General features: G+C 48.9%; 1 protein-coding gene across 4 annotated transcripts in view; it reads left to right on the forward strand.

The window, feature by feature from the left end:
* Positions 1–25,660, forward strand: part of CALY (calcyon neuron specific vesicular protein) — a 57,549-nt gene that overhangs the window by 26,549 nt on the left and 5,340 nt on the right. The window contains exons 1-4 of one of the 4 annotated variants that reach the window (XM_043518736.1): positions 7,779–7,904; positions 8,210–8,362; positions 18,296–18,409; positions 23,354–23,467. In XM_043518736.1, coding sequence (XP_043374671.1) covers positions 7,881–7,904; positions 8,210–8,362; positions 18,296–18,409; positions 23,354–23,467 — 405 coding nt within the window. In that variant the 5' untranslated portion in view covers positions 7,779–7,880. Of the gene's footprint in view, positions 1–7,778; positions 7,905–8,209; positions 8,363–18,295; positions 18,410–23,353; positions 23,468–25,660 lie in introns of those variants that run through there. The other 3 variants (XM_043518737.1, XM_038409813.2, XM_043518735.1) reach the window with 3 other exon arrangements.

Consider the following 25,660-nt stretch of genomic DNA (forward strand, 5'->3'; position numbering starts at 1 on the left):
CCACTAACCCAGGAACCTATCCTTGCAATAAAGCCCGTTGCCAACTGTGTCCACATATCTATTCAGGAGACACCATCGTAGGGCCTAATCACATCAGCCACACTATCAGAGGCTCGTTCACCTGCACATCTACCAATGTGATATATGCCATCATGTGCCAGCAATGCTCCTCTGCCATGTACATTGGTCAAACTGGACAGTCTCTACGTAAAAGAATAAATGGACACAAATCAGACGTCAAGAATTATAACATTCAAAAACCAGTTGGAGAATACTTCAATCTCTTTGATCACTCGATTACAGACCTAAAAGTGGCAATTCTTCAACAAAAAAACTTCAGAAACAAAGTCCAACAAGAGACTGCTGAATTGGAATTAATTTGCAAACTGGATACAATTAACTTAGGCTTGAATAGAGACTGGGAGTGGATGGATCATTACACAAAGTAAAACTATTTCCCCATATTTATTCCACCCCCCCCATCCCCCACTGTTCCTAAGACGTTCTTGTCAACTCCTGGAAATGGCCCACCTTGATTATCACTACAAAAGGTCCCCACCCCCCCCAGCTGGTAATAGCTCACCTTAAGTGATCACTCTCGTTACAGTGTGTATGGTAACACCCATTGTTTCATGTTCTCTATGTATATAAATCTCCCCACTGTATTTTCCACTGAATGCATCCGATGAAGTGAGCTGTAGCTCACGAAAGCTTATGCTCAAATAAATTTGTTAGTCTCTAAGGTGCCACAGGTACTCCTTTTTTTCCCCCATCTATTAATTTATCCAAGAGAAAGTTCAGAGGTGACTTGATCATGTCTGCAAGTACCTACCCACGGAGAGGATTTCTGAGTATAAATGGCTCTTTCCCCTAGCAGATAAAGGCAGAATAAGAGCCAGTGGTTGTCATCCCATTTCCTGATTCCAGCAGCCAGGGCTTTAAGGAACACACCACAAATCATGAAACCTGCGATAAAGTCACCAGAGTTGCAATGCTGAAGCAAAGAATGCTGTATACAGCTGTGATTTCCTGGGCTATTTAGTAGAAAGGAACATAAGCCACAAGATTCAGATCCAGATCATTTTCTTAAACTTTTCTATAAAATATCTGCAAAATGCAGCCCAAAGTTTCCTTGTCTCTAGAGAGCTAGCTGTTTTAGGAAAACAAAACCAACTAAAGTTGGGCCAAAATTGAGGAAGAAGGCCAAACTGGTTTAAAAAAAATGACTTGGTTTAGAGGGGAAGTGAAGGCAGCTATATTAAAAAAAACCACCATAACAAATAGAAGAAAGGAAAAGCTGATAGTAATGAATATAAATCGGAAGTTAGGAATTGTAGAAAATTGATAAGGGAAGTCAATGGAAACAAGGAGAAATCTATGGCCAACAGAGTTAAGGGCAATAAGGAGATTTTAAAACATATTAGGAACAAAATGAATCCTGACAATGGTATCAATCCATTACTGGATGGATGTAGTACAGTAGAACCTCAGAGTTATGAACACCTCAGGAATGGAGGTTGTTTGTAACTCTGAACAAAACGTTATGGTTGTTCTTTCAAAAGTTTATAACTGAACACTGACTTAATACAGCTTTGAAACTTTACTATGCAGAAGAAAAATACTGCTTTCCCTTTTTTTTTGTAGTTTACATTTAACATAATACTGTACTATTTGTTTTTTTTTTTATCTGCTGCCGCCTAATTCTGTACTTCCAGTTCCAAATGAGGTGTGTGATTGGCTGGTCTGTTCGTAACTCTGGTGTTTGTAACTCTGAACTTCTACTATAGAATTATCAATAATAATGCAGAAAAGGCAGAAGTATTCAATAAATATTTGTTTGGTATTTAGAGAAAAACAGATGATATACTTTCATCAGATGGTGATAACACTCTTCCCATTTCACTAGTATCTCTGGAGCATGTTAAACAGAAACTACCAAAGTTGGACATTTTTAAATTAGCATATCCACATATCTTGCGTCCATGAGTTTTTAAAAGACCTGGCTGAGGAGCACACTGGACCATTAATGTTGATTTTCAATAAGTCTTGGAGCATGGGGAAAGTTCCAGAAGACTAGAAGAAAGCTAATATTGTGCCAATTTTTAAAAAGGGTAAATGAGATGAGTTGGGTAATTATAGGCCTGTCAGTCTGACATTGAGCCTTGGCAAGGTAGTGGAGTAGCTGATATGGCACTCAATAAAGAATTAAAGTAGAGTAATGTAATTAATGCAAATCATCATGGGTTTATAGAAAATAGATACTGTCAAACTAATTTAATACCTTTTTTAATAAAATTGAAAGTTTGGTTGATAAAGATAATAGTGTTGATGTAACATACTTAGACTTCTCTAAGGCATTTGGCTTGGTACCACACAACATTTTGTTTAAAGAACAAGACCAATGTAAAATTAATATGGGGCACATTAAGTGGATTAAAAACTGGCTAACTGATAGGTCTCAAAATGTAATTGTACAAGGAGAATCATTCTTGAGCGGATATGTTTCCATTTATGTCCCACGGTGATGGATTCTTGGTCCTATGCTATTTAACATTATTATCAATGACCTGGAAGAAAACAAAATCATCACGATAAGTTTTCAGATGACACAAAAATTATTGAGGGGGGCTGTGGGTAAGTAATGAAGAGGACAAGTCACTGATGCAGAGTGATCTGCATTGCTTGTAAATTGGGTGAAAGGAAACAATATGCCTTTTAATATGGCTAAGTATAAATGTTTATATCTAGGAACAAAGAAGGAATGCTGTACTTACAGGATGGGGGACTCTATCCTGGGAAGCAGGGACTCTGAAAAAGACTTGGGGCGTCAAGGTGGACAATCAGCTGAACATGAGCTCCCAGTGCAACACTGTAGCCAAAAGCGCAAATGTGATCCTGGAATGAATAAACAGGGAATCTTGAATAGGAGCAGAGAGGTTATGTTACCTCTGGATTTAGCACAGAGTGCGACCACTGCTGGAATCCTTTGTCCAGTTCTGGTGCCCATGGTTCAAGTAGCATGTTGATAATTAGAAAGGGTCAGAGAAGAGCCACGAGAATGATTAAAAAATTAAAAAACATCACTTATCATGATAGACTCAAGGATCTCAGTCTATTTAGCTTAATAAAGAAAAGGTTAAGGGGTGACTTGATCATAGTCTATAAATACCTACATGGGAACAAATATTTAATAAAGGGCACTTCAACCTAACAGAGAAAGGTCTAACACAATGCAATGGCTGGGAGTTGAAGATAGAGAAATTCAGACTGGGAATAAGGTGTACATTTTAACAGCGAGAGTAATTAACCTTTGGATCAGTTGATGAAGGATTGTGGTGGATTCACTATAACTGAAAATTTTTAAATTGAGATTGGATGTCTTTGTAACAGATCTGGTTTCAGAATTATTTTGGGGCCTGTGTTCTACAGGAGGTCAGACATAATCTCTTCTGACCTTGGAATCGATGGTTCTGAGTGCACCTGGCTCATGGCTCTGAGGAGAGCAGGCCTGGGTATCAGACACTGACCAGATGATTTTTCTGTCTGTTGAAGGAATCAGCCCTGTAAATCCCAGTGTCTCATTCACTGGGTGGCGTTCACCATAAAAACATAAGAACGGCCATATTGGGTCAGACCAAAGGTCCATCTAGCCCAGTATCCTGTCTTCCGACAGTGGCCAACACCAGGTTCTTCAGAGGGAATGAACAGAACTGGTACTCATCAAGTGATCCATCCCGTGTTGCCCATTCCCAGCTTCTGGCAAAGAGGCTAGAGAAACCATCCCTGCACATCCACTTATCTAGTTCTTTCTTGGCCCCTGTTATAGTCTTGGCCTTCACAACTTCCTCTGGCAAGGAATTCCACAAGGAGTGCGTTGTATGAAGAAATGTTTCCTTTTGTTTGTTTTAAACTTGCTGTCTATTAATTTCATTTGGTGACCCATAGTTAGTGTGTTTATGAGAAGGAGTAAATAACACTTCCTTATTTACTTTCTTCACACCAGTCAATATTTTAGAGACCTCAATCATATCCCTCCTTAGTTGTCTCTTTTCCAAGCTGAACAGTCCCTGTCTTATTAATCTCTCCTCATATGGAAGCAGTTCCATACCCCATATAATTTTTTTTGCCCTTTTCTGAACTTTTCCAATTTCAATATATCTTATTTGAGATGGGACAACCACATCTGCACGTAGTATTCAAGATGCGGACATACCATGGATTTATTTAGAGGCAATATGATAGGGATATTTTCTGTCTTATTACCTTTCTTAATGATGCCCAACATTCTGTTCACTTTTTTGACTGCCGCTGCACATTGAGTGGATGTTTTCAGAGAACTATCCACACTGACTCAAAGAGCTCTTTCTTGAGTGATCACAGCTAATTTCGACCCCATCATTTGGTATGTATATTTGGGATTATGTTTTCTAATTTGCATTACTTTTCATTTATCAACATTGAATTTCATCTGCCATTTTGTTGCCCAGTCACCCAGTTTTGTGAGATCCTTTTGTAGCTCTTCACAGTCTGCTTGGGTCTTAACTATCTCGAGTAGTTTTGTATCATCTGCAAATTTTGCCACCTCACTGTTTACCCCCTTTTCCAGATCATTTATGAATATGTTGAATAGGACTGGGCCCAGTACAGACCCTGGGGGATGCCACTATTTACCTCTCTGCATTCTGAAAACTGGCCATTTATTGCTACCCTTTGTTTGATGTCTTTTAACCAGTTACCAATCCAGCTACGCCAGCCCTCTCTGTGCCATACGTTAGTGCAGAGGTACAGGAGTCACTCGCTCATCGTGCATCTGTCTGTGTAGATGGCGCAGAGGCTGTTTATAATTGTGGAGTACAGGGGAGGACTGAGGTTTATTACAAAGAAGGTCTTGTAAACAGGAAGAGCATGTGGCCCAGGGGGCAGGTTTAATAGCGATGCCTGATGCACTCGGGAAGTGGATATAGCTGGTTAATGAGGAGTCCCTGCTCCAGGCGCCCCTCTCTGTGGCTGGGACCCCAGCTGGTATATGCACGGTGCTGGTCGCAGGGAGCACACATCCAGCACTTTCTGACTCTAGAGAGGCTGTGTGGCTTGTCAGGTCACTGCTGAGCTTCATGGGTCAGAGTAGTTCTGGGTGCTGGATGTGACCCTGGATGCTAAATAGCCTTCCCAGCCATGCCCTTGTCCCACCTTCCTGTCTTGCCGTACACCAGAGCCAACAGCTGGGATTCGTTATCTAACATCCCATAAGGTCCTATAAGGAATCAGAGGGAAGGAGCATAAACAGATGAATGACTCCGCCTGGCACAAGCTGCTCTCTTTCTCCTAGAGTGGAATCTGATTCTGGACTGACCCTGTGACACTCCCCCAATGACAAAGGAGAAGAAAATGGACAGAAAGACAGGGAGAGCCACTGGGACCCTGTGTCAGTGGAATGGGAGGGTTGGGAGCCCTGAACACTGCTCAGGCAGGAGGAATATATGGAAATTGCCTGTGAACAAATAACTGACAATAGCAATTATGGCGGGACTCTGAACTGGGGGCTGTACTGTGCCCCAGCCGCTTCCCATCCTAATCTCTTACGCCATTCCCAGGAGATGGAATGTTCTGTGGGAGTGAGGGCTGAGAGTACATATTAGTGGTTTAATGATGAAAACTTTCCGAGGGACGTTGCAATTATTCCCTAAACAAGAATCAGAAACCCTGGGCACTCAGAGCTAATCTTAAATGTGAAAGAATCCCAGAAGGTTGGGAAATGTGCGGCGAAGGTGCTCAAACAGCCGTAACTGGCCCTCCTTTTCTTTTGTTCTTTTCTTATTTAAGGACTGACCCTATGACTGATGGTTTGTGCTATTGGAGGTGGGGATGGATGGCTTTCATTTAGGGCTTTAAAAACTCATGGACAATGGCAGGGCACAGCCTGAGGCCAGGTGTAGCCTGAAAACTTTTGCCACTATAGTAATGATGGTCTAGCTAGTTGGTATAGTTACATGGCAATACCCTCACTCGTATAGACAAGACCTGAGTTTGGAAAAGACAGGCGGGGTAGAAGTTTGGATAATCAGCTGAGTACGAACACCCAGTCCCATACTGTGACCAAAAGGGCTAATGCGATCTTTGGATGCATGAACAGGGGAATCTCGAGCAGGTGTAGCAAGGTTATTTTACTTTCATATTTGACACTGGTGCAACTGATGCTGGAATACCGTGTCCAGTTCTGGTGCCCACAATTCAAGAAGGATGTTGAAAAGTTGGAGAGGGTTCAGAGAAGAGCCACGAGAATGATTCAAAGATTAAAAAACCTGACTTATAGTGATAGACTCCAGGAGCTCCAGGGGTGATTCAATTATAGTCTATAAGTACCTACATGGGGAACAAATATTAATAATGGACTCCTCAATCTAACAGAGAAAGGTATAACGTGATCCAATGGCTGGAAGTTGGAGTTAGACAAATTCAGACTGGAAATAAGGCATACATTGTTAACAGTGAGGATAATTAACCATTGGAACAATGTACCAAGGGTCGTGGTGGATTCTCCATCACTAGCAATTTTTAAATCAAGATGTTTTTCTAAAAGATCTGTTCTAGGAATTATTGTGGGGCAGTTCTCTGACCTGTGTTATGCAGGAGGTCAGACTAGATGGTCACAGTGGTCCCTTCTAGCCTTGGAATCTAGGAATAATTGTCCCATGACCCGGTCCCTTCCATCCTCATCTCTTTGACATCTTTTGTCACCATGTCTCTGAGGTGTTTGCATCCTAGGGCTGAAAAAGTCAGGTGTTTTGAAAGAGCTCTTTGGGGCTGATCTTCAGTCTCTTTGAGCTGCTCACATTTCTGAACGGCATCATAAAACCATGCTGAAAATACAGCTGACACTTGCAAAGCAGAATGATTAAAGTCAGGCTCCGAAGCCCACCCATATCTAGGCACCTGGGGCCAGATTTTCAGCATCTGACAGCTCCTATTTAAAGCACCTAAATGGAACAGACAGATTTTTGAAAGTGACCAACCCTCAGAAGAGTTTTTGAATAATAATTGGAGAGGCTAGCAGCCTGCAAGCCTGGCCTCTGTATTTAAGTGCTGAAGAGCTTGTACTCACTAGACTTTTGCATATCCCATGAACTGGTTGCCAATTATCTCAAAATACTTAACATCTCTGTATGGGCTGGTTCTGCTCTAGGTGCCTGACGCTGCCCTCAGAGCACCTGCTAAGCTCCTGCCAAAATCCATGGACTTCCCGTACTGCCAACTTTGGGAATTTTGTCACAAGTCTTGCAGTAGTTAGTGCTTTTCATAAAGCCCCAGCTCCTGGAGTCAGAGGAATCCCAGCTTTCATTTTTAAAAAAGTTTTAGCCCTTCTGATTGTGGAGGAAAGCATAACCCAAGTGTTTCCTAAGGGCAACAAAAACAAACCCAGCACTGACTATTAAACAAACCTCCTGGTTTTAACCCAGTATCCTGACTTTGGGACCTGACTGATGGGTTTTGAACACTCGGAGACACTGGCACATGCATGCATGAGCCCTTGCTATCCCAGTCAGGTTGGTTCTGAGCTGTAGTTTGTCTCTGGCTAGTTCAGGAGAGCTGCGCTCAGGCTGTGCTGTGTGTGTTTTTATGGCTTTGAGAGAGTTTTTGGGAGGCTTGGGCCGCTGACTGGTAGCACATTCATAATGTCATGGCAGGAATCACTGGAGGTGCTGTTATATACAGCCTGCAATTTCCTGTTCTCAGCCTGCCAGCAGTGTTCAGTCTTGGAAGGAATGCAGTGTAGTCATTCCATCAGTGTTACAGTTTCTTTGTAGGGGAGCTGTGCAAGCAGCAAGGGGCGGAGAGATTGCTCTGCCCCAATCACTCCGACTAGACCCCTTCCATGGGCCATGGTTGCTCCCCAGGCATTGGGTGTCAGTGTTGGGCACTTAGCTAAGGGGCCGGGAAGGGGAGGCTGGCAGTGGGTGGAGTTCTTTTACTGCTGTTCGGATATGCAAACAGCTGGCAACAGACGTGGTACAAAGTCCCCAATCCACCCAGTTCTGAACCTGGTGGCACTGGGTCCAGATCTGAACGTGTGGACCCAGCCCCTCTCTGGGAACACAGAGGGACGCTTCAGTGATCACGGCCTGACAAAATGGGATTCTGGGTAACCCGCAACAGTCTCTGGAAACTGAGCAACTGTCTGACCTGTTGCCTCTCCCTCCTTCCCTCTCAGCAGTGTTCTCTGACCATGGTGAAACTGGGCAGCAATCTCTGTGAGAAGCCGGACAAGGAGCAGGGTGCCGGCAGCAGCGATGACAGCTTTGACAACATCCCTTTGATAACACCACTGGACGTCAATCAGCTACAGCAGCCCTTCCCTGACAAGGTAATACCAGCGGCGCCCCTCGGTGGCCAACACCAAGTGCAAGTACCCTCTGGCCCTGCTCGCCCCTCATACGGTCTGATGGGGCAGCGGTGGTGCTTTGCTGCCTCATTTGCCCCTCAGGGGGTATTAACCACTTCCTGATTTTCCCAGGGCCCTGTGCTGTGTGTGAAACCAGCAGCTAAGCCCAGCATGCCCCCTGTGCCCGTATCCCACTGCTGGGGCTGGGTTTGCTCAAGGAGAATTGGACTGTGCCAGTCAGGATGTGCGCAGCCATGCCCCAACGTGTGCAGGGGAACTCAACGATAGTCAGTACAGCAGAATCCACCCCAGGCCAATGGCAAAGGCCACGGTTTCCTTCGTGAGTGAAAATTAACTCACGCAATTTTTTTCCGAAAAGGAAAAAAAAAATGAAGTGAATAAAATTGAGTTTCTTATGGATTCGGTTATGTGGGGGTGTGATTAGCCAGGGGCGCCTCACCTTTTCCCATAGGAGAGCCAAGCTTTCAGATGGTGTAAATTGGGCTCTTTGTGCCAGCTGGGGACCTGGCCCAGAATTGCTCTCTGGCCATGGGGTCTGTGCCTCTTTATTTGCTGGTTCCAGAACATGGACAGATGCTGTGCTTAGCCCGTAGCTAAGCTTTGAGACTAAAGCTAACATTCAGAACTGGCAGCACCCTGATAGCAGCTGCATTTCCCCATCACTCCCTTGCTCTCCCAAGGTAGGTTCCTCTCCCTGGGGCTCACTGAGCAAACATGTCATCTACATGCTGGCTAGTCAGTGTGTGCAAGCCAATGTGTGCAAATAGGTCTCTGGTTCTGTGCAACACTTTTGTTTCCCAGGAGTGAGGGATGGACACTTTTGTAGAAACGAACCAATTCAGGGAAATCCAAACTTCTTTGTGAACAGTTGGCAAACACAACAATGGGCTAGAGCCACCAAACAAGCCATCGGTTGTGGCAGAGGTAAGCAGCCCATCTTTGCCTGGGAAATACGAGGAACAGCAAGTCTTGAAGGCCCTGGGCCTGATTCTCATTTGCACTAAGGTCACTATACATTGCTGTGCCACTGTAAAGGGGCCTTACAGTGTGCATATGTACCCTGCCAGAGCAAATGGTGGAAAGGATCCTTGGTGTGAATGAGATTCAGCCCCTATGTGTTTGCTGGGGCCTCTGTGGAGGGCTGGAGGACAAGGCTGGAGTGAGGCAGGAAGCAGGACCAGGTGGGAAGGCAGGGCTCAACAGACAGGCAAATAGGCAGGGTCCATAGTAGCAGCTAGTCAAGATTCTAATACTTGCTCAGAAAAGTTCCTGTATCTCTTTCTGGTTTATATAGAGCTTCCCAGCCAATCAGTGGGGCCACACATCTCCCCCAGTCAGGAGCTTTGTGGGTGGGGCCCTTTGTGAGGTAGAGCTTTACTGGCCCCCTTCTCCAGTCATTCAGGGGAATGGCTGGGTAGTGGCCATGGTCTGAGGAGTACTGTCTGGGGATGCCCAGTTTTGAGGCCTACCATCTCACAACACATTCCTTCTCCTAGAGCACCCTTGGGCAGTCATGGGCCAGGTTTTTCAGGGTGGTTTTTGTGGAAGGCATTTACCAGGTCAGGAGCATGGACAGTGTCCACCAGTTCCCAGGAGCGCTCTTCAAGACCATTGCCTTTCCAATTCACAAAATAACCGAGTCAACCCCATCTGATTCTGGCCTCAAGGATCTTCTGGACAATATACTCATTGTGTGTTGAACATGTACTGGTGGGAGGGGCAGTTTGGAGTGGTGAGGAATGTGCCTTCGAGGACAAAGTGTCGGCCTTGCTATTTTTCCTGGATGATAGGAAGTTATGAAATCAAAGTGCAAAAAAAAAAAAAGGCCCGCTGAAATTGTCACTCGTTGAGGGCCTTGGCACTGCACAGATATTCAAGCTTGTATGTTTAGTGTACACCTGGACAGGATACCAGGCCCCTTCTAGATAGTGGCACCACTCTTCAAAAGCAGTCTTAATTTCCAGGAATTTTATCCAAAAGTTCATTATTTTGCTCTGTGAATAGGAGTTTCCTGGAATAGAAGGCAGGCACGGTTGTAGCAGTTGTTGAGAACAGCACTTTGGGATAGCACTGCTCTGATTGTCACATTGGAAGCACCACTGAGGTGAAGAAGGTGTGCGAGGTGTCGGGGTGGACCAATATCGGAGCAGAGGTAATTGTGAGTTTGAATTGCTTGAAGCCTGCTGGGCCTTGGGAGACCAAAGGAACCTGGTGTTTTTGTGGAACAGGGCACTGAGAGGGGTGATTCTCTCTGAGAACTTTGGCATGAACCCCAGGAGACACTGTAGTTCACAAACGCTCTGTGGCACCACCCACTGGAGGACTGCTGTTACCTTGCACACTTCCAGGCCAATACCAGCAGGGGACAGGATGAACCCCTGGAATTTTATGGGGGCTGAGGAAAGGCCCATTTTTCTAGCTTAGCCCATAGGCCATGTTGGCATAACCCCTTCAGGACAGAATGGACGTGCATTCTGTGGTGTTCGGTCTTGTCTCAAAAAATAAGTGTGTCATACAGGTTTGCTACCACGTATTGGTCCACAGTGTCTTGGAGCACATCATTAATACAATGCTGGAACATCACAGGTGCGTTTGTCAAACCAAAGGGCATCAAGAGATATTTAAAGCGACCTTAATGCGTTCAAAAGCTGGTTTTCTATTCGTCCCCAGCTCTAATGCGTACTAGGCGGCATGCCCCCCAGACTCTAGCTTTGTGAATACCCAGGTGATGCTCATGCAGTCCATTAGCTCAGGAATTAGTGGTAACAGGTATCAGTTTCTAATGGTGACCTGATTCAGGGCCTGATAGTCCATACGTAGTCAGAGGCTTCCATCTTTTTTTAAACAAAGAGGACTAGTGCCCCACTAGTCAACATGGATTTACAAATAAAGCCCTTGGCTGGGTTCTCCTGAAAGTAGGTATGCAGCGTGGCTAGATCAGGCTCCAACGTGGCATAGAGGTGCCTGAACAGAATGTTTACTACTGATTGTAGCTTGATCGGGCAAGCTGAATCCCTGTGCGGGGGCAAGGTGTCTGCGTTCTTTTTTTCAAAGACATCTCTGCAGTCACTGTATTGGGATGGCAGTTGAGGACCAGAATCAGTGGGTAGCTCTGCTGGGACAGCTACTCTGGCATGAAACTGCTGGGAAACTACTGCCCATTTCCTGGGGTCAAGCAGTGCTGGAGACAGTCAGGTGCCAAGCCAAAGATCAGAGCTGGAATCGGTGTGGGGGTAGGGCGTAGGAATGGGGACTGGGAACAGACACCGATTTGGGATAAGAAGAACAGGAACCAGGAACAGGTGGGAAGGCAGGGCTCAGGAGAAAGGCAAGTAGGCAATGTCCATAGCAGCAGCCAGCCAACGATTCCTCTGCTTGCTCAGACAACTTCCTGTGCCTCTTTTCTGGTTTAAGTAGAGCTCCCCAGCCAATCGGTGGGACTGAACATCTCCCCCAGTCAGGAGCTTTGTGGGTAGTTGGGGCCTTTTGTGAGCTAGAGCTTTGCTGGCCCCTTTCGCCAGCCAGTCAGGTGAGCTGCTGGGGGGTGGCCATGGTCTCAGCACTACCTGAGGACTGATGGCATGCGTTCGAGGCCTGTGTTCCCTCACAGCCCTCTGGTCAGACCATTCAGGCATGTCCGTCAGGAATGCACGTTAAACCATCTTTGACCAGAGTAAACCTGATGGGACTCAGCCTCCCGTGTCAGCCTTATTGAAATCCTTGTGCAGTTGGCTTTTTCCAACCAAAAACCATTGTCGGAAAAATGGCCAACCAGCTGTTGGCTGAGTGCCCTCTGCCCGATGGCCAGAGTTGGTGCCCTTGGGTTGGGGACTTGGGGCTGTCTCTGGCGTCTCTCTCCTTAAGCCCAATTTCTCAGCTGTGTTTTGGATGGACAGTCTTTGCTCCTCTCTGCTAACCTGGGGTCAGTCACTGGGGGGAGCAAGTGTCTGTGCATTTCAGTCTCCCCTGGCCCTGGCTTTTCCATCTCTCCTCTCGCTTTGTGCTTCACGGCCCCCGTTCTCCACTGCAGCAGAGGAGCGCTTGGACAGAGCGGAGACTGGTAGTGCAGAGAGCCAGCAACAGCTTCAAGCCCCTTGGCTGCCCAGCCCTGGAGAAGGTTAGACCCGAGGGGACTTACTGTAATGTCACCAGAATAAGCCTGGGCCCACAACACCCTGGCCCACCTTCTCCTCCCATTGGTGTGGGGAGAGGGTATGGAAAGTGGCTATGTGATCAGAGAGTCCCCAGCACAGAGAGCTCTGCTGGGAATCTCTAGCTCTTCCACGCTGCATAAGAGGCTGTATCAGACCAGAGAATAGGCCCAGTGTCTCCTGTGCCCCACTTCTCCCTCATTCAGGACCAATTTCCTCACCACTCCTATGTGGTGAGAGTTTGCCTTGGCTTTGTGCACATCTCTATTGGGAGCCCAATGCCAGGCTGCCGGTCATGGGCAGGGAGCCATAGTTTGCTGTTGCCTTATCTCTCTTGGTGCCAGTCACTCATGTGTTGGCCTCCAGCGTCACAGGTTCTGGAGATGGAGAGGAGCCGAGTTTTGGGGTGAGGATGTACAGAAATGAATGAGGGCTCGCTCTGGAGTGAGTGTGTGACTTTGGGTTGGGGGGTGTTTGCTGCTGCAGCTGGGGTGGTACCAAGGGGCTGGTGTCCTCATGCGGTGTTGATCGGGAGATCACAGCTGTTGTTACCAGGAGTTCAGAGCACAGACTTTGCTGACACATTTGCTTTTGGGACTGTTCTCCCAGTCAGGGTGATCGGCTGTTACCATTGGGCCCAGACCTTGCTCCTTATTGGAGAAGGAGTTGGGTGACGCGGCAGAAGGGCATCAGCCAAGGGCTATATTCATCCAGTGGTTTCTTTATGGCACAAGAGGTCTGTAGGGCTTCTCTGGGTCTGTGACAAGACAGTCTGCAGCTCCTCCGGTCATGTCCTCACTACAAAATTATGACGACCTAACTTATGTCACAAACAGCCACCACGGTTATTAAATCGCTTGTGTGTGTGTGCACACTCGACTTCTTGTGTCAGTGGTGCATGTCCTCACCAGGAGTGCTTGTGTCAATTGCATTGTCAGCATGGGGACGGCTGCAGGAGGCCAGTAACAGTCGACGTAACACAGTGTCTACACTGACACCTTGTCAACCGAATGACATTGAGCATGACTCCGTGCTGCTCGGGGAGGTGGCATTACTAAATCGGCATCAAGAGGCATTGAAGTGGGCGGGAGCCAAATTGAAGTGAACACACTTCCACAGCTAGGTTGATGCGAGGCAGCGTACGCCAACCTAACTGTGTAACATAGACCAGGCCTCCATCCGCCTGGTGAAGCGTGCGTGTAGCACACGTTGTGTTCAGCTACTGCTGGGTGCCTGCAGGCAGAGAGGACTTTGGTCAGGACGTGGGGACCCTTCAGGACTTGACTCTGAACTATCCTGGGGTTTGTTATTTTCCAGGTTATCCTTGGTTGGCACATTCTCCTGTGAGCGGTCATGAGAGGACACTAGTGTAACGTGCTGGGGAGTGCGTGTGACAGGTCCCTACTGCACTGATCTGCAGAGGCTATGTGCCTGTTACAGCCCCAGCTACGCAGCCCTTTTGCTTTTTGCCCTGGAGGTCCCCACTTCAATCCCCAGGGTGCTGACTGTCACAACAGCAGGACCCCGTCACCAGCATTCTGCACACCCTGTGGCCCCAGTTCTCAGCTGCCTGGTGCCCCGAGCGAAGGGAGGGCAGAGTGCTCACCCCCAGTTTGTGCTGGGGTCTGACCACATCAGCTGCAGGGAAGGCTTTTGGGCCAGTTTCTCAGCCCCACTCCATCCCATTTACATTGTTCCTGCAGAGCTTCAGGGAAGAAAACTGCACCGACAGGCCAGCAGACTAATCCCTTTGTACAGCGACTCCCTGGCAGGTGTGGACCTGGGTATGCCAGCCGAATCTCATTTCCTCTTGGCCTTCCCAGAAATAAGGTGCACTTTTTTAACAGTGAGAGTAATTAACCATTGGATCAACTGATCAAGTGCCATGGTGGATTCTCCATCGCTGGCAATTTTTAAATCAGGCTTGGATGTTTTCCTACAAGATCTGCTCTAGGGGTAGGGTCAGGTCTCTGGCCTGTGCTGCACAGGTGGTCAGACTAGATGATCACAGTGGTACTTTGGCCTTGAGATCTATGACACTGTGAACATGAATCCCCTGTTGTGATGCAGTGCCCAGGGCGGTCAGCCTCTGCAGGCTCCACTGTGCCTCTGCAAGCTAGTGATGGGCCCGTTCCAGCCGCTGAGCCCTCCAAGCGTCCCCTGGAGTGTCCAGCTCCTGGTCCAGTGGACACTCACAGTATTCACAGATACACTGCTCCCAAAGGAATAGTGCCCCCAGCCTACCAGTTCCATCTCAGATCACAGTTCCGCCTAACACACAGCACTTAGATCTGACTATCGTGAAAACAAGTACAAGTGTATTGAATAAGGTGTAGAGAGTTGAGTAGAAGCAAGTCAAAGTATTGAAAACAAATGGTGACACATCAAATCAAATCAAAACACGCCTCTAGAGTTCAGATTGAATTAACAAGATGCTCTCCTGTCTAATTCATTGTACCTCCCGCAAAGTCTTTGCAGCATTTGCCAGCCAGGCTGGCTCTGATCCCCACTCCCCTTTCTTAAGACGGAAGATGCTGAGGGTTTGGCTCCTTGGCAAAGGATGCTGGCTGTACCTCAGTACTCCCAGTTACACCCCAAGAATCCACTGTCTTTGCTTGTTAACAGGTCGCCCCCTGCTGGTTTTCTATTTTCCTGCAGCATCCCTCTCATAGGTTTTGCACTCTTTTGATTAGCATCAGGCTTGGTAATGCAGAGAGGCCTCCATTGTGATACATACAATGCATGGGACACACCTGACCAGCCAGAGATACAAGTGTTTCCTGCCCCTGCCTGAACAGAATCTGTCCAAACCCTTCACTTCCTGGTGACCTGCTTTTAATGTCAAGGCTTTAAGGACATAATTCACACTCTAAATACATAACTTCTTAACTATTACCCATACATGCATTTCACTATGACTAGGAGGACCAGTGGGCTATTGGCACTCAGAAGAGACCTGACATGCCACCTTTGGTGAATTATTAGGGATGTACCTCAACCAGGGGATCCCTATAAAGCTCCATGCAACCCCTCTGCCAGCTGGCATCAAGAGGCCCCTGGGTCACTCTTGGAGTAGGAGTCATGTTGAGGGTGGGAGAGGCATGGGGCCTTGTGTTCCGGTCATCACTAGCCAGTGGCATGGTCCCTAGGAGGCTGTTACCAGAGTGTAAATAGAGCCCTGTGACTGCTCTAATTTATGATGTGCTCCTGGCTGCCCCTAGGGTAAGGGGGATGGCTTAAAGCTGCCTTTGCTCCCTCCCCTCCCCTCCGGTTCTGAGCCAAGAACTGCTCAGCCAGACCTGAAGTTCTGGCCCTTTAAATTCGAGTTGTTTAGCAGGCGCCAGGCAGAGGAATCGGTTTCATGAGGTTCAGTGAACAGAGTGGAAAGAGAAGGCTGAGGTTAACTCCCTGACTGGTTCACGCGGCTCGTGTTTGCACCATATCATTCTGAATCGGTTCATGGATTTAATCAGCTCGTATGTTTTCCCACAGATTCAATGTTGTCGTGATTTCAGGTTCAGGTTTCAGTGCCGGAATAGTCAGAGTCTTTCTGGAGCCCAGAAAGCCAGTGCAGAGCTTTACCTGGTGCACGTGTTTGTAGCATGCACTGTTGTTAATGAGCACCATGAGGCCCAGCCATGGATGCTAGATGGTGTCTCTGGGAAGGATCCATCTGCTCAGCTTTCCCACATTATGTCATTGCTGTTCAGAACGTGCGGCTACCACAGCTGTCTCTGTGGGTCATAGGCACTCTCCTCCTTGTACATTGGGTGACGAGCGCTTCTGACCACCTCTCAGGGAAGTTTCCCAACTGGGGGGCTAGTTTAAATGGGTGGGGTTTGCCAAAGTGACTTAAAAGCCATTGAAAGTCGGTGGGAGCAGGGGGCCTTGCCGTCCTGTGTGCCTTTGAACATCTCCCCGTACTCCCCTGTTGTACCTGCGCCACTTGGGCGCTTGTGTGGATACCCCCCACTAGCTTCAATGGTGCTTCTTGGAGGCGCCCAGTGCTGTGTAACCGTGTCCGGAGTGACTGGCCCATCGCAGGTGAGTAGATCTCGATGGTGTGTTCGGGTGCGGTGAGGGCTCTTTTTAATGAGGCTGTTTGGGTGTCAGACCAAGTGTCTTTGACTTGGATTCCTTTGTGGAGGCTGTGGACATGTTTCCTTGAGATCTGGCCATCCCGCATTGCTGTCTGTTGGGTTTACGTTCTTTCTAGGCCTGCCAGAAGGACCCTCTCCTGCTGGAGCAGGGTGCTGTGTTGTAGGGAGCATATGCAGTGGCTCTCCCTGCTGGAGGCTGGAGGGTTCCAATGCTTTCTTCATCTATGGCAGCATCTAGGCAATCATTTTACTGTTCAAAGCATGATTCTTCCTCACTGGCTGGGGATTGCCTGGCTGTTCTGCTGGGGACTCTGTGTCGCTGTAAGGTGTCTTGTGCCCTAGTGTGCATTCAGAAAGGTCTTTTGGGTGCCCGGTTTTAGATGTGAATTGCTACCCCTCCACACCACGGGCTGCAGTCATGGCTGTGAGTGACTCTGCCAGCACATCGTCACCTGGGGGAATCCCTATCCACTGCTCCCCACAGAACTACACCCTTTGCACTGGGGGCCTTGCAGAGAACGGGGTAGGGCATTCGGTTGTTTCCTCTAGTGCAGTTATGCATCAACATCAAGAGATTGTACTCATGCCTGGCAGGCCCATTGTGTTCCCACTGGCACCGCTCGCTAATCATCCGTCTCCATTGATGATTTCCAGGTCATTCTTGCTCAATCGGCAAGTACAGAAAGGATGGCCCACTCTGAGTGCCTCCCTTCTGGGGCCTGGAGATGCCTTGCGGAGATCCGATTTCCGGAGAGCGACTGCTCAGAATTTGCTGAAAACAAGCCCCTTTGAAAGGGCCTCAAGTCAGGCTCCCCAAGTCATAATGACCATGGTTTCTGTCTCTTGCTAGCCCCAGCTCAGCCTGGCTCCTGATGGCCACGGTGTGTTTTCTCTGCACCATACACCATATCTGCAGCCAACTACAGCTCGCACCATGGAATCTGAACTTAGGCCGGCTTTGGCAAACGTAGGGACCAGAAGTTCGGCTCCTAAATCCACACCCAGGCATGTGAGTCAGAGATTGTAAGCGAAACTGAATAACTGGCTCCTGCTGGCTTCATTCGGTAGGAGCAGGGGGTATGCAGCACCTCTGACAACCAGATCACTTATGGAGTTACTTGCCTATCTTTAGTCATCCATGCTAGCAAATGGTGATCTGCCCTGCATTGAATCTGGCTGGAGGTCAGCTTGCTTTTTGGCTATTGGCCTCACTATCAAATGAGCAAGACTCTTGGGAGGCCACTTATTGCAGTGCCACTGAGAGCAGAACTCCCTTCTGAAATATGCTGAGCCCTCCTGGAATTGCCAGCAGCTCTGGGCTGGGGGGATTAGGGCAGGAGGAGGCTACAGGTTGCTTACTCTTGGTCTGAGCTTTGCTGCCTTACTACTTTTTCTGCCCTTGGCCCCCGAGCAGCCATTAGGGAAGCCCCAAACATTGTGAGATCCCACAGCAAACTCAGGGCAGCATTGGTGAATCACTACTTGCAAGTGGCCCAGGCCTGTTGCCCTAGGCCTTGTGAGCTCAAATACCAGGCATCTTCCAGCAAAGAGTCTGCTCTGCTTTTTGTCTCTCTGAGCAGTTGTTCCATGCAGCCTTGTCCGGCTGTATACAGGTCACCGCTCACTGATTCCTCTCCTCACAGGTGATTGTCAAGACCAGAACGGAGTACCAGCTCCAGCAGAAGAAGAAGTTACATGTCCCTGGAATTAAAAAACTGAACATAAACCTATATGATGAAGTATCAGAAAAGGTCAAGGTAAAGCATTCTCCTGTCCCCCCTCCCACCCCACCTCAGCGGGGATTGTGATTTGAGGGATTGTCTCTCACATTGACACTGATACGGGGAAAGTGAATAATCCAGATTAACTCAGACCAGCCCTGTTTTACCCAGGAGAGGGGCCAATGTGTCACCTCCCGCTCTCTGTCCTCAGGGGAGAAGCCAGCAGCCTGAAACCAGAGCAAGTCGATTTAAATTCCTTACAGAACAGTGCATGGGCTGCTCTGTGCTCTCCAGGGGCAGGAGGCTGGTGGAGATCCCACTTCTCTCATGGGTGGTGTGAGGGTGAAAGGGCAGAAGAGGAGGAGGGACAAGGGAGGGCCTGTCGCTGTAGAATGGTCTGTTCCTGGGGCTGCTTCCTCTGCTGGAGAGCGGAAAGGGTTAACAACAGTCCTACAGACAAGCCAGGAGGAGGGGGCTAGCATGGGATTCCCTTGGGGTGGCCAAGAGGCCCTGGTGCTGACCAGCCCCCCAGGAGGTCACTGCAGTGAGTGCAGGAAGGGGCCCTAGTCCAACAGCACAGGTGGGGTGTGGGGCTGCTCCCAGGAACAGGGTCTGGTTTTCTTCAGGAGACGCCACCCCCCCGGCATCCCACAGAGGCTCAAGTGGCAATGGAGGAGAGAGAGGGAAATGGGGCTTGCCGGGAAAGGGCTTGTTCAGGGAACAGCAGAGGAGTGGGGTTGTGTGGGTGAGGGGCAGACTCAGACAAGCTGGGTTTGAATTTTCAGTGCTCGGCCGAACCAAGTGCCAGAGCTGGGGCGTTTGCCCATCTCTTGAGCCCCTCCACCTTGGGGTCCCTGGGCCTGTGGCAGTGCCATGAGCCTGGACACCACAGATCCCTGTAGTTCATTCACCTCAGGCTTAGAGGAGAGGCAGGATGGAGCCTGGGGAAGAGGGGTTTGTAACCATTTCAGCACAAGGGTGTGGCTAGCTGGTCATTGCTGCTGTTCCCGCCCCCCAGGCTCACATGCCCCCTGGCTCTGACATGCACTTGGCAGGGACATCTGCAGGGAACACCAGGTGGAACCGGCCGTGACAGCAGACTCCCTTCCACACCGCTGATGTGGATTGGCATAATACACTCCATATGAGCCGGCCTCACTGCTACTGGGTTAACTGGCTGTCCGGTGACTTCTGCCTCCAGACAGGCAGATTGTTTGGAGGGCCCAAGGCCAAAGGTTCTGCAGTGTCCCAGTTTCCCTGGCGTGCTTTGTCTCCAGTCCCTTGAGAAGCCACACTGGCTGTTTCTTGTCCCTCTGATTTTTCCAGGATCATTGTCCTTAGCTGCATGTTATTTAGGGCCCGTTTTAGGACTCGACTGTCTTACCTCTCACTCCTGAATTTCGATCCTTCTCCCCATTGCATGTAGAGGTCTCTGGGGGCCAAATTCTGCCCTCCCTCTTCACACCGAGTAGGCCCTGGCTCAGGGGGAATCTGACCGTAGCTTTCTTCATTCCCCCCCACATGTGCTTTGTGGACACTTGAAACCCTTGAGCTGTGTCAGACTGTATAAGTGCAATAACGTTCCCAGTAAGGTACAAGAGACACATACCCTCAGGCTGGGCACTAACCAGACGAGATGGGTCAGGAAGACACCCCCACTCTGCCCCCAGACATCTTATTCCAGACCTGCCCATTATGCTTTCTTGCCCCTCCCTCTGCAGCCTCTGGTCCTGACTATTGTTGGGTACCGGACCCTGGGCTGTTGGTCCAGGGTGCTGAGGCCATAGCCCCATCCACACCTGTACAAACACAGCCCGGTTTTCAGTCCAGTCTCAACCTGACCACCTCTTTGACAGCCATGCAGTGACATGTGGCCAGGGGTGGTTAAAGCTGTTAGGTGCATCTAGCTGTGACTTTGCAGCCACAAACAGAGAGCCCGGTCTGAAAACCAGGCTCATGATGCATTTCCTGTGCCCCCTCCCCCTACTCAGATTCCACCTCATATCTTCTAAGGGGAAAAAGAAAAAAACGAGAACGAGCTAATGTGTCTCTAAAGATCAGCTTCATCTAATCTGGGAGTAAACCCACTAATGTGCATAAATGTAGGGTGATTGCCCAGCATCTCTGCACAGCCGAGTTAAGGTTGTTTGGATGCTTTTCCGTTATCCTTATCCTATTACTATGGTAGGATTTCTGTTAAGTTAAACTTTCCCTCTGCATTTCCTGGATTCATAACACTTATTTGGGGGATAATTGCACCATCCCTATAATGTTTTTACCCTAATTACTGACGTACTCTTAGCCTTAACTTCATCTTGGGGTATCTTTTGGTTTGCAAAAAATCACAACAATTAGATACAACAGCCTCAATAACTGTGTTTAATTATAACCTAATTTCTTCAAATGGAGCCTATGCACTAGATTTCAGTGAGTTTTAACTACATGGGAAGCCTGAAGAGGCTGGGCTGTTCTAATAAGGCCATTTGGGACAAGAACATGTCGGACGCAGCATGCTCCATTTCCTAAAGGACTCATTTGTAGTTTAATTTTAACTTCTATACTAATGAATGGGTACACTTGTAAATTCCCCGGCAATCTGTTCGATACTCAAAGGCTGAGCACTGAGGATATGGTGTGCTCTCCCAAAGAGGATGTGTCCCTGGTATGAGCACAAAACTCAGCTCGGCCTAAACTCTGGTGTCCTCACCAGCATCTCCCAGGTGTACTGGTGTATTCTGTTCATTGGCCTGGTCCCAGAGGCCCATTTCTCCCCCAGATTCCCGTGGGATATGGAAAATTCCCTCTGGCATTATAAAAACCAGGACCGTGACCTAGTCCCTCTTTCCCTTCTCTTTGATAAGTCATGTACCTGAATGCAGCATGCACTGGTAGTGGGGATTTCCTGCTTCCCGTACGGAGCTCTGCAACACGTCTAAGCATCAAGGTGAAATAAACAGCCATGGGATCCACGTAGCACTCACCTAGCATTACTTAGGAATCACAGTGAAGGGAGTGGGCTGCTTGGCCACTCCCTGGAGAAACAGAAGGGGCTGGGTTAGAATCCATTGGGTCTGCCGGAGAAGCTGTTTCCAAGAGAGGAGCTGGGTCTATTGGGGAGTGGAGGAAGCCCAAGTCATCTTCAGAAGCTGTGTGACCCTCCCAAAGTTTCCACTGGCTCTGAACTCCACCTGTGAGTTCCTCATAAGTTTGGGAACTGCAGCACATCCCCGCACAGAGTGGGGTTGCAGGGAGGTCAGTCCTAGAGCTGGGTGAAAATTTCCGGCCATAATTATTTTACTGAAAAAGGCAGATTTAGATCAACCAAAACATTCCGTGAATTTGTGTTGAATTTGCTGAATTGTTTTGATAAATAAAAATCCCCCAAAATAAAATGTTTCCTTTTGAGATGACGTCTCATTTTGAAATGGGTTTCAATTTTATTTTGGAAAAAAAAAACAACTGAAAAAGGTTAAAGCTCTAAAAATGAAACTAAACATTTAGTTGGACTCAAAACCATTTTTTGGGAACATTTTGGTTAGGGCAGCGAACTGGAAAATCAGGTGTTTGCAGAGCTCTGACCGTGCCCTCATCTACAGTGTACAACACCTGTGGGATCAGGGAGTTTGCACCAGTGCGGGTGATGGAGAGACCAGAGACTGAGCCACAGTGGCTGGCTCTGCACAAGTGGCACAATCTGGAATGGGCAGAGATGACGCAAGAGATCCCTGTCTTCACTGTCTGACTCACACCTGGGCCCTGGTGTTTTAATGCAGCTGTAAATAGCAGCTCTCACACTATGAGTCACAGCCAAAAATAGAACTTCAGAACCAACAAGCCAGCCCCCACAGGAAGCTTTCTGTTGGAGGAAGCAGGGAGAGTTCTTTGCAGCCACTGGGTATAAGACAAATAACATCAGACCATGCGCCACCCAGCCAGCCAGGCAAGGTCTGGAAGTGAAAATGAGCCTTCTCATGCAGACTGGGTGCCTTGTCTTAGCCGGTGTGCCTGAGGCAGGCACTGTGACACTGCCCATGCTCTGCAGCACCAGCAGCAGCAGGCATTTCCATCCCATGCTGTGGAAGGAGAAGCAGTTTTATTGAGCGATTTATAAATGATGTCACACAGGTTCTGTCAGGGCCAGTTCCTGCGGCCCGTTTCTCCCCCAGCACGGTATGAGTAACTTGCCAGTGACGTCACTCTATCTACTTATCTTGGGCCGACATGTATTCCCCACCCCGCAGCTGCAGAGACCAGAAGGGACAGTTCTAACCATCCAGTCTGTCCTCCTGCCCACCACAGGCTAGCAAGCCCCCCACCTGCCAGTGACTCCTGCAGGCAGCCCAGAACATGCAGTGGAGTTAGAGCAAATCCCTTTGAAAGAGACATTCTTTCCAGACTCCAAGTGATGGAGAACCCTCCATGTCTCTAGGTGAGTTGTTCCAGGGGCTAACTAACCTCCATTTAAAATGTGCTCCTTATTTCAAGTTTGTCCGGCTTTAGCTTCCATCCACCGGAACTTGTTCTCCCTTTTCTGCAATATTAAACAGCCCTCTATTATTAGAAATTTATGCCCCAAAGAGATACTTGTGGACCATGATCAAGTCACCTCTTAACCTTCTCCTAGATAAACGAAACAGACTGAGTTTCTTTAGTCTCTCACCACAAGGCAGGTTTCCAGACCTGAATCATTTTTGTCGCTCTCTTCCAAACCCTTTCCAGTTGGTCCAATTGATTAGAAGTCCAGGCACCAGACCTGAATGTGGTATCCGGTGATGGTCCCACCAGTGTCATGTACAGAGGTAACACCTCTCCTCTTGCTATAAGGTCTGTGTGGACACCTGTCCTGGCTATGGTGATGGTCTCAACAAGGCAGGGTATCCTCTCTCATTGTCTGTCAGTGCCTTCAGGTTTGGGGATTTTTGCCAAAAATCTTCGTCTGGGTTCATGCCACTTGTTCTGTTTTGTTCCCTTTCCTTCCAGCTGACAGGGTTGATTCTCATCACGGTGGCCTTCCTGGCCTGCCTGCTCATGCTGGTCATGTACAAGGCACTGTGGTATGACCAGCTAAGCTGCCCAGAGGGCTTTGTGTTTAAGGTAAGATGACCGCTGTCTTCCTCTGGCCTGTTTCAGTTATCGCCTTACTGATGGTGTTGCTCAGAAAGGAAGAATGCTGCCATCTCCTCAGAGTCAAATGTTTGCATTATACTGAGCCCGGGCTCGTGTATGGGCCCCAATCTTGCCTGGTGCTGAGGGCCCTCAGCTATCCATGCTCTCGGCTTTGCAGGATGAGCTCCCTTTGGGACTGTTGGGAGAAGGCCAATTGCCGAACCCTGACACTGGCCTGTCTCTCCCAGTAAGTGTTTTGTAAGCGATGTTCACATGGAGGTGGAGGTGAGCGTGGGTGAGTAGTGTAACCAGCTGGTCACAGTCACTGGCTGTGTTCTTCCTTGGGACACCCCACTTCCGCAGGGATCCTCCAAAGGGACCCCAGGAAGCATCTGACCTGCAGAGCAAAATGCTTGTTCCGCTTGACTGGGGCGAAGTGAAGGAGAGATCTGCTGATACAATCTGTCCCGTGGTACAAGCATAGGGATTGGTGTAGCAATTTGCCTACCTTCTTCTGATACTGTGATGTCCAGAACTGAACTTGGTGCTCTTGTGTTGTATCTGTCTATCCCCAGAGAATCTGAATAGCTCCCTCTTCTGACTTGATGCCCTTTTGTATGCAGCCCAAAACATAGGGGCTGTTTTACTGCTTTGTTTGGCAGCTCGCTGGGGCTGTGCTTTCCAGCACACTTCTAGCTCTCCCCCCAGGGCTTTTTTCCAAGCATGGGCCTTACACTGAGTACTTATATATCACGCCCTCTCCCAACCACTGGTTAGCTTGCATTTGCCCAGGATCAGTCCAGTGTGTTATTTCTCCCCCTTGGCAGCGCTCTGGCTTTGTGAGCCGTTTACACACCATTGCTGTACACACCCAGACTGGCCTCCAGCTGGTGCCCCTGCTGGGCGATTTCAGAGCGCAGTGCAGAGGTGCAGGATGCCACTAAGACTGGCCCTTTCCCAGTGGAAACACTTTTACTGCTTTGGGAAAAGAAACCCCCCATCTTCAAGCCAGCAGGCTGACTGCTGGGCAGCTGAGGTCAAAGGGCAGGGGAGGGGGGCCTCCAGGGTGTGGTGTTGGAGCAGAACTCTCCTTGTGCCTCCTCCTGGTGAGCCTTGACTCCTGTAATTGGCCTGTGGGTGGGGGGGAGGGCAGAATATCAGAGGGATGCAGCCTGCCATGTCTGGCTGGGGGCGGGTGGGGGGCGGTAAGGAGAGACCTTGCCGAGGGCCCAATTCAGTGCAGGGCTTTTTGCTAGTGGAAGCTGGTGCTGACCCAGTGGGAGGAGCCCACCTGGAGGAAAGTTCACAAGGAGGGAACAACAGTGGCACAAGGTGCCAACAACTCCGGTCCTGCCAGGGGCCCATGGCCACCCTCAATGCTGCTGTCTGGGGAGGGGCATGGCCAAGGCAGCTGGGATAGGGCTGGTCAGAAATCTTTTTCGATGGAAAATTGGGGTTTTGATGGAATGAAATATTTCATGGGAAGTGCCTGGTTTCCAAGGAAAGGTCCAAAAACGGGCGGCCTGAAAACCAAAATATTTCCATTGTGAGGTGCTGTCACGGTGCCTTGTGGGCACTGTAGTTCGGGTGCCTCTAACTCCCCATTCTCCTCTCTGGTCAGGCCACATTTCCCTAAGTGATGGGTGTGAAGGTCGAGTGGTTCCACCACTGCTGACGCTCTATGTGGGTGGGGCGGTACATGCTCACGCCGTGAAGAGAGGAGCACTGTGAAGCTGGGATGAACTGTGGTGTATCACCCAAATACACATGCTTCCCACCTCTCTCGCTGATCACACACTGTAACCCACCAGCCAGTGCATTCGCTTCGTGTCCCCTCCATGCCCAGTCCACGCAGGTTATGAGTCTGTGACAATCCGGGCCTGCAGAGTCTGGCTTCTCAGCCCAGGCTACAAAGATTCGTGTTTAGGGGCTGTGCAGTAGGCAGCCCGGCAGGTGTAATGCAGGGCAACCTGCTGCTGCAGCCTCCCCTGGCGGTACCTAATTCTGGAAAGTCCAGGAGAGGCAGGGAGTGTTTCAGGGAGTGATTAATGGCCCAGAGAGTGCCACAGCAGATGACACTAAGCTGTGGGGAGAGGTAGATATGCTGGAGGGTAAGGATAGGGTCCAGAATGACCTAGACAAATTAGAGGTTGGGCCAAAAGAAATCTGATGAGGTTCAAC

This window comes from Dermochelys coriacea, chromosome 7 (genome assembly GCF_009764565.3).
Source record: "Dermochelys coriacea isolate rDerCor1 chromosome 7, rDerCor1.pri.v4, whole genome shotgun sequence".
NCBI classification, from domain to species: Eukaryota; Metazoa; Chordata; order Testudines; family Dermochelyidae; genus Dermochelys; species Dermochelys coriacea.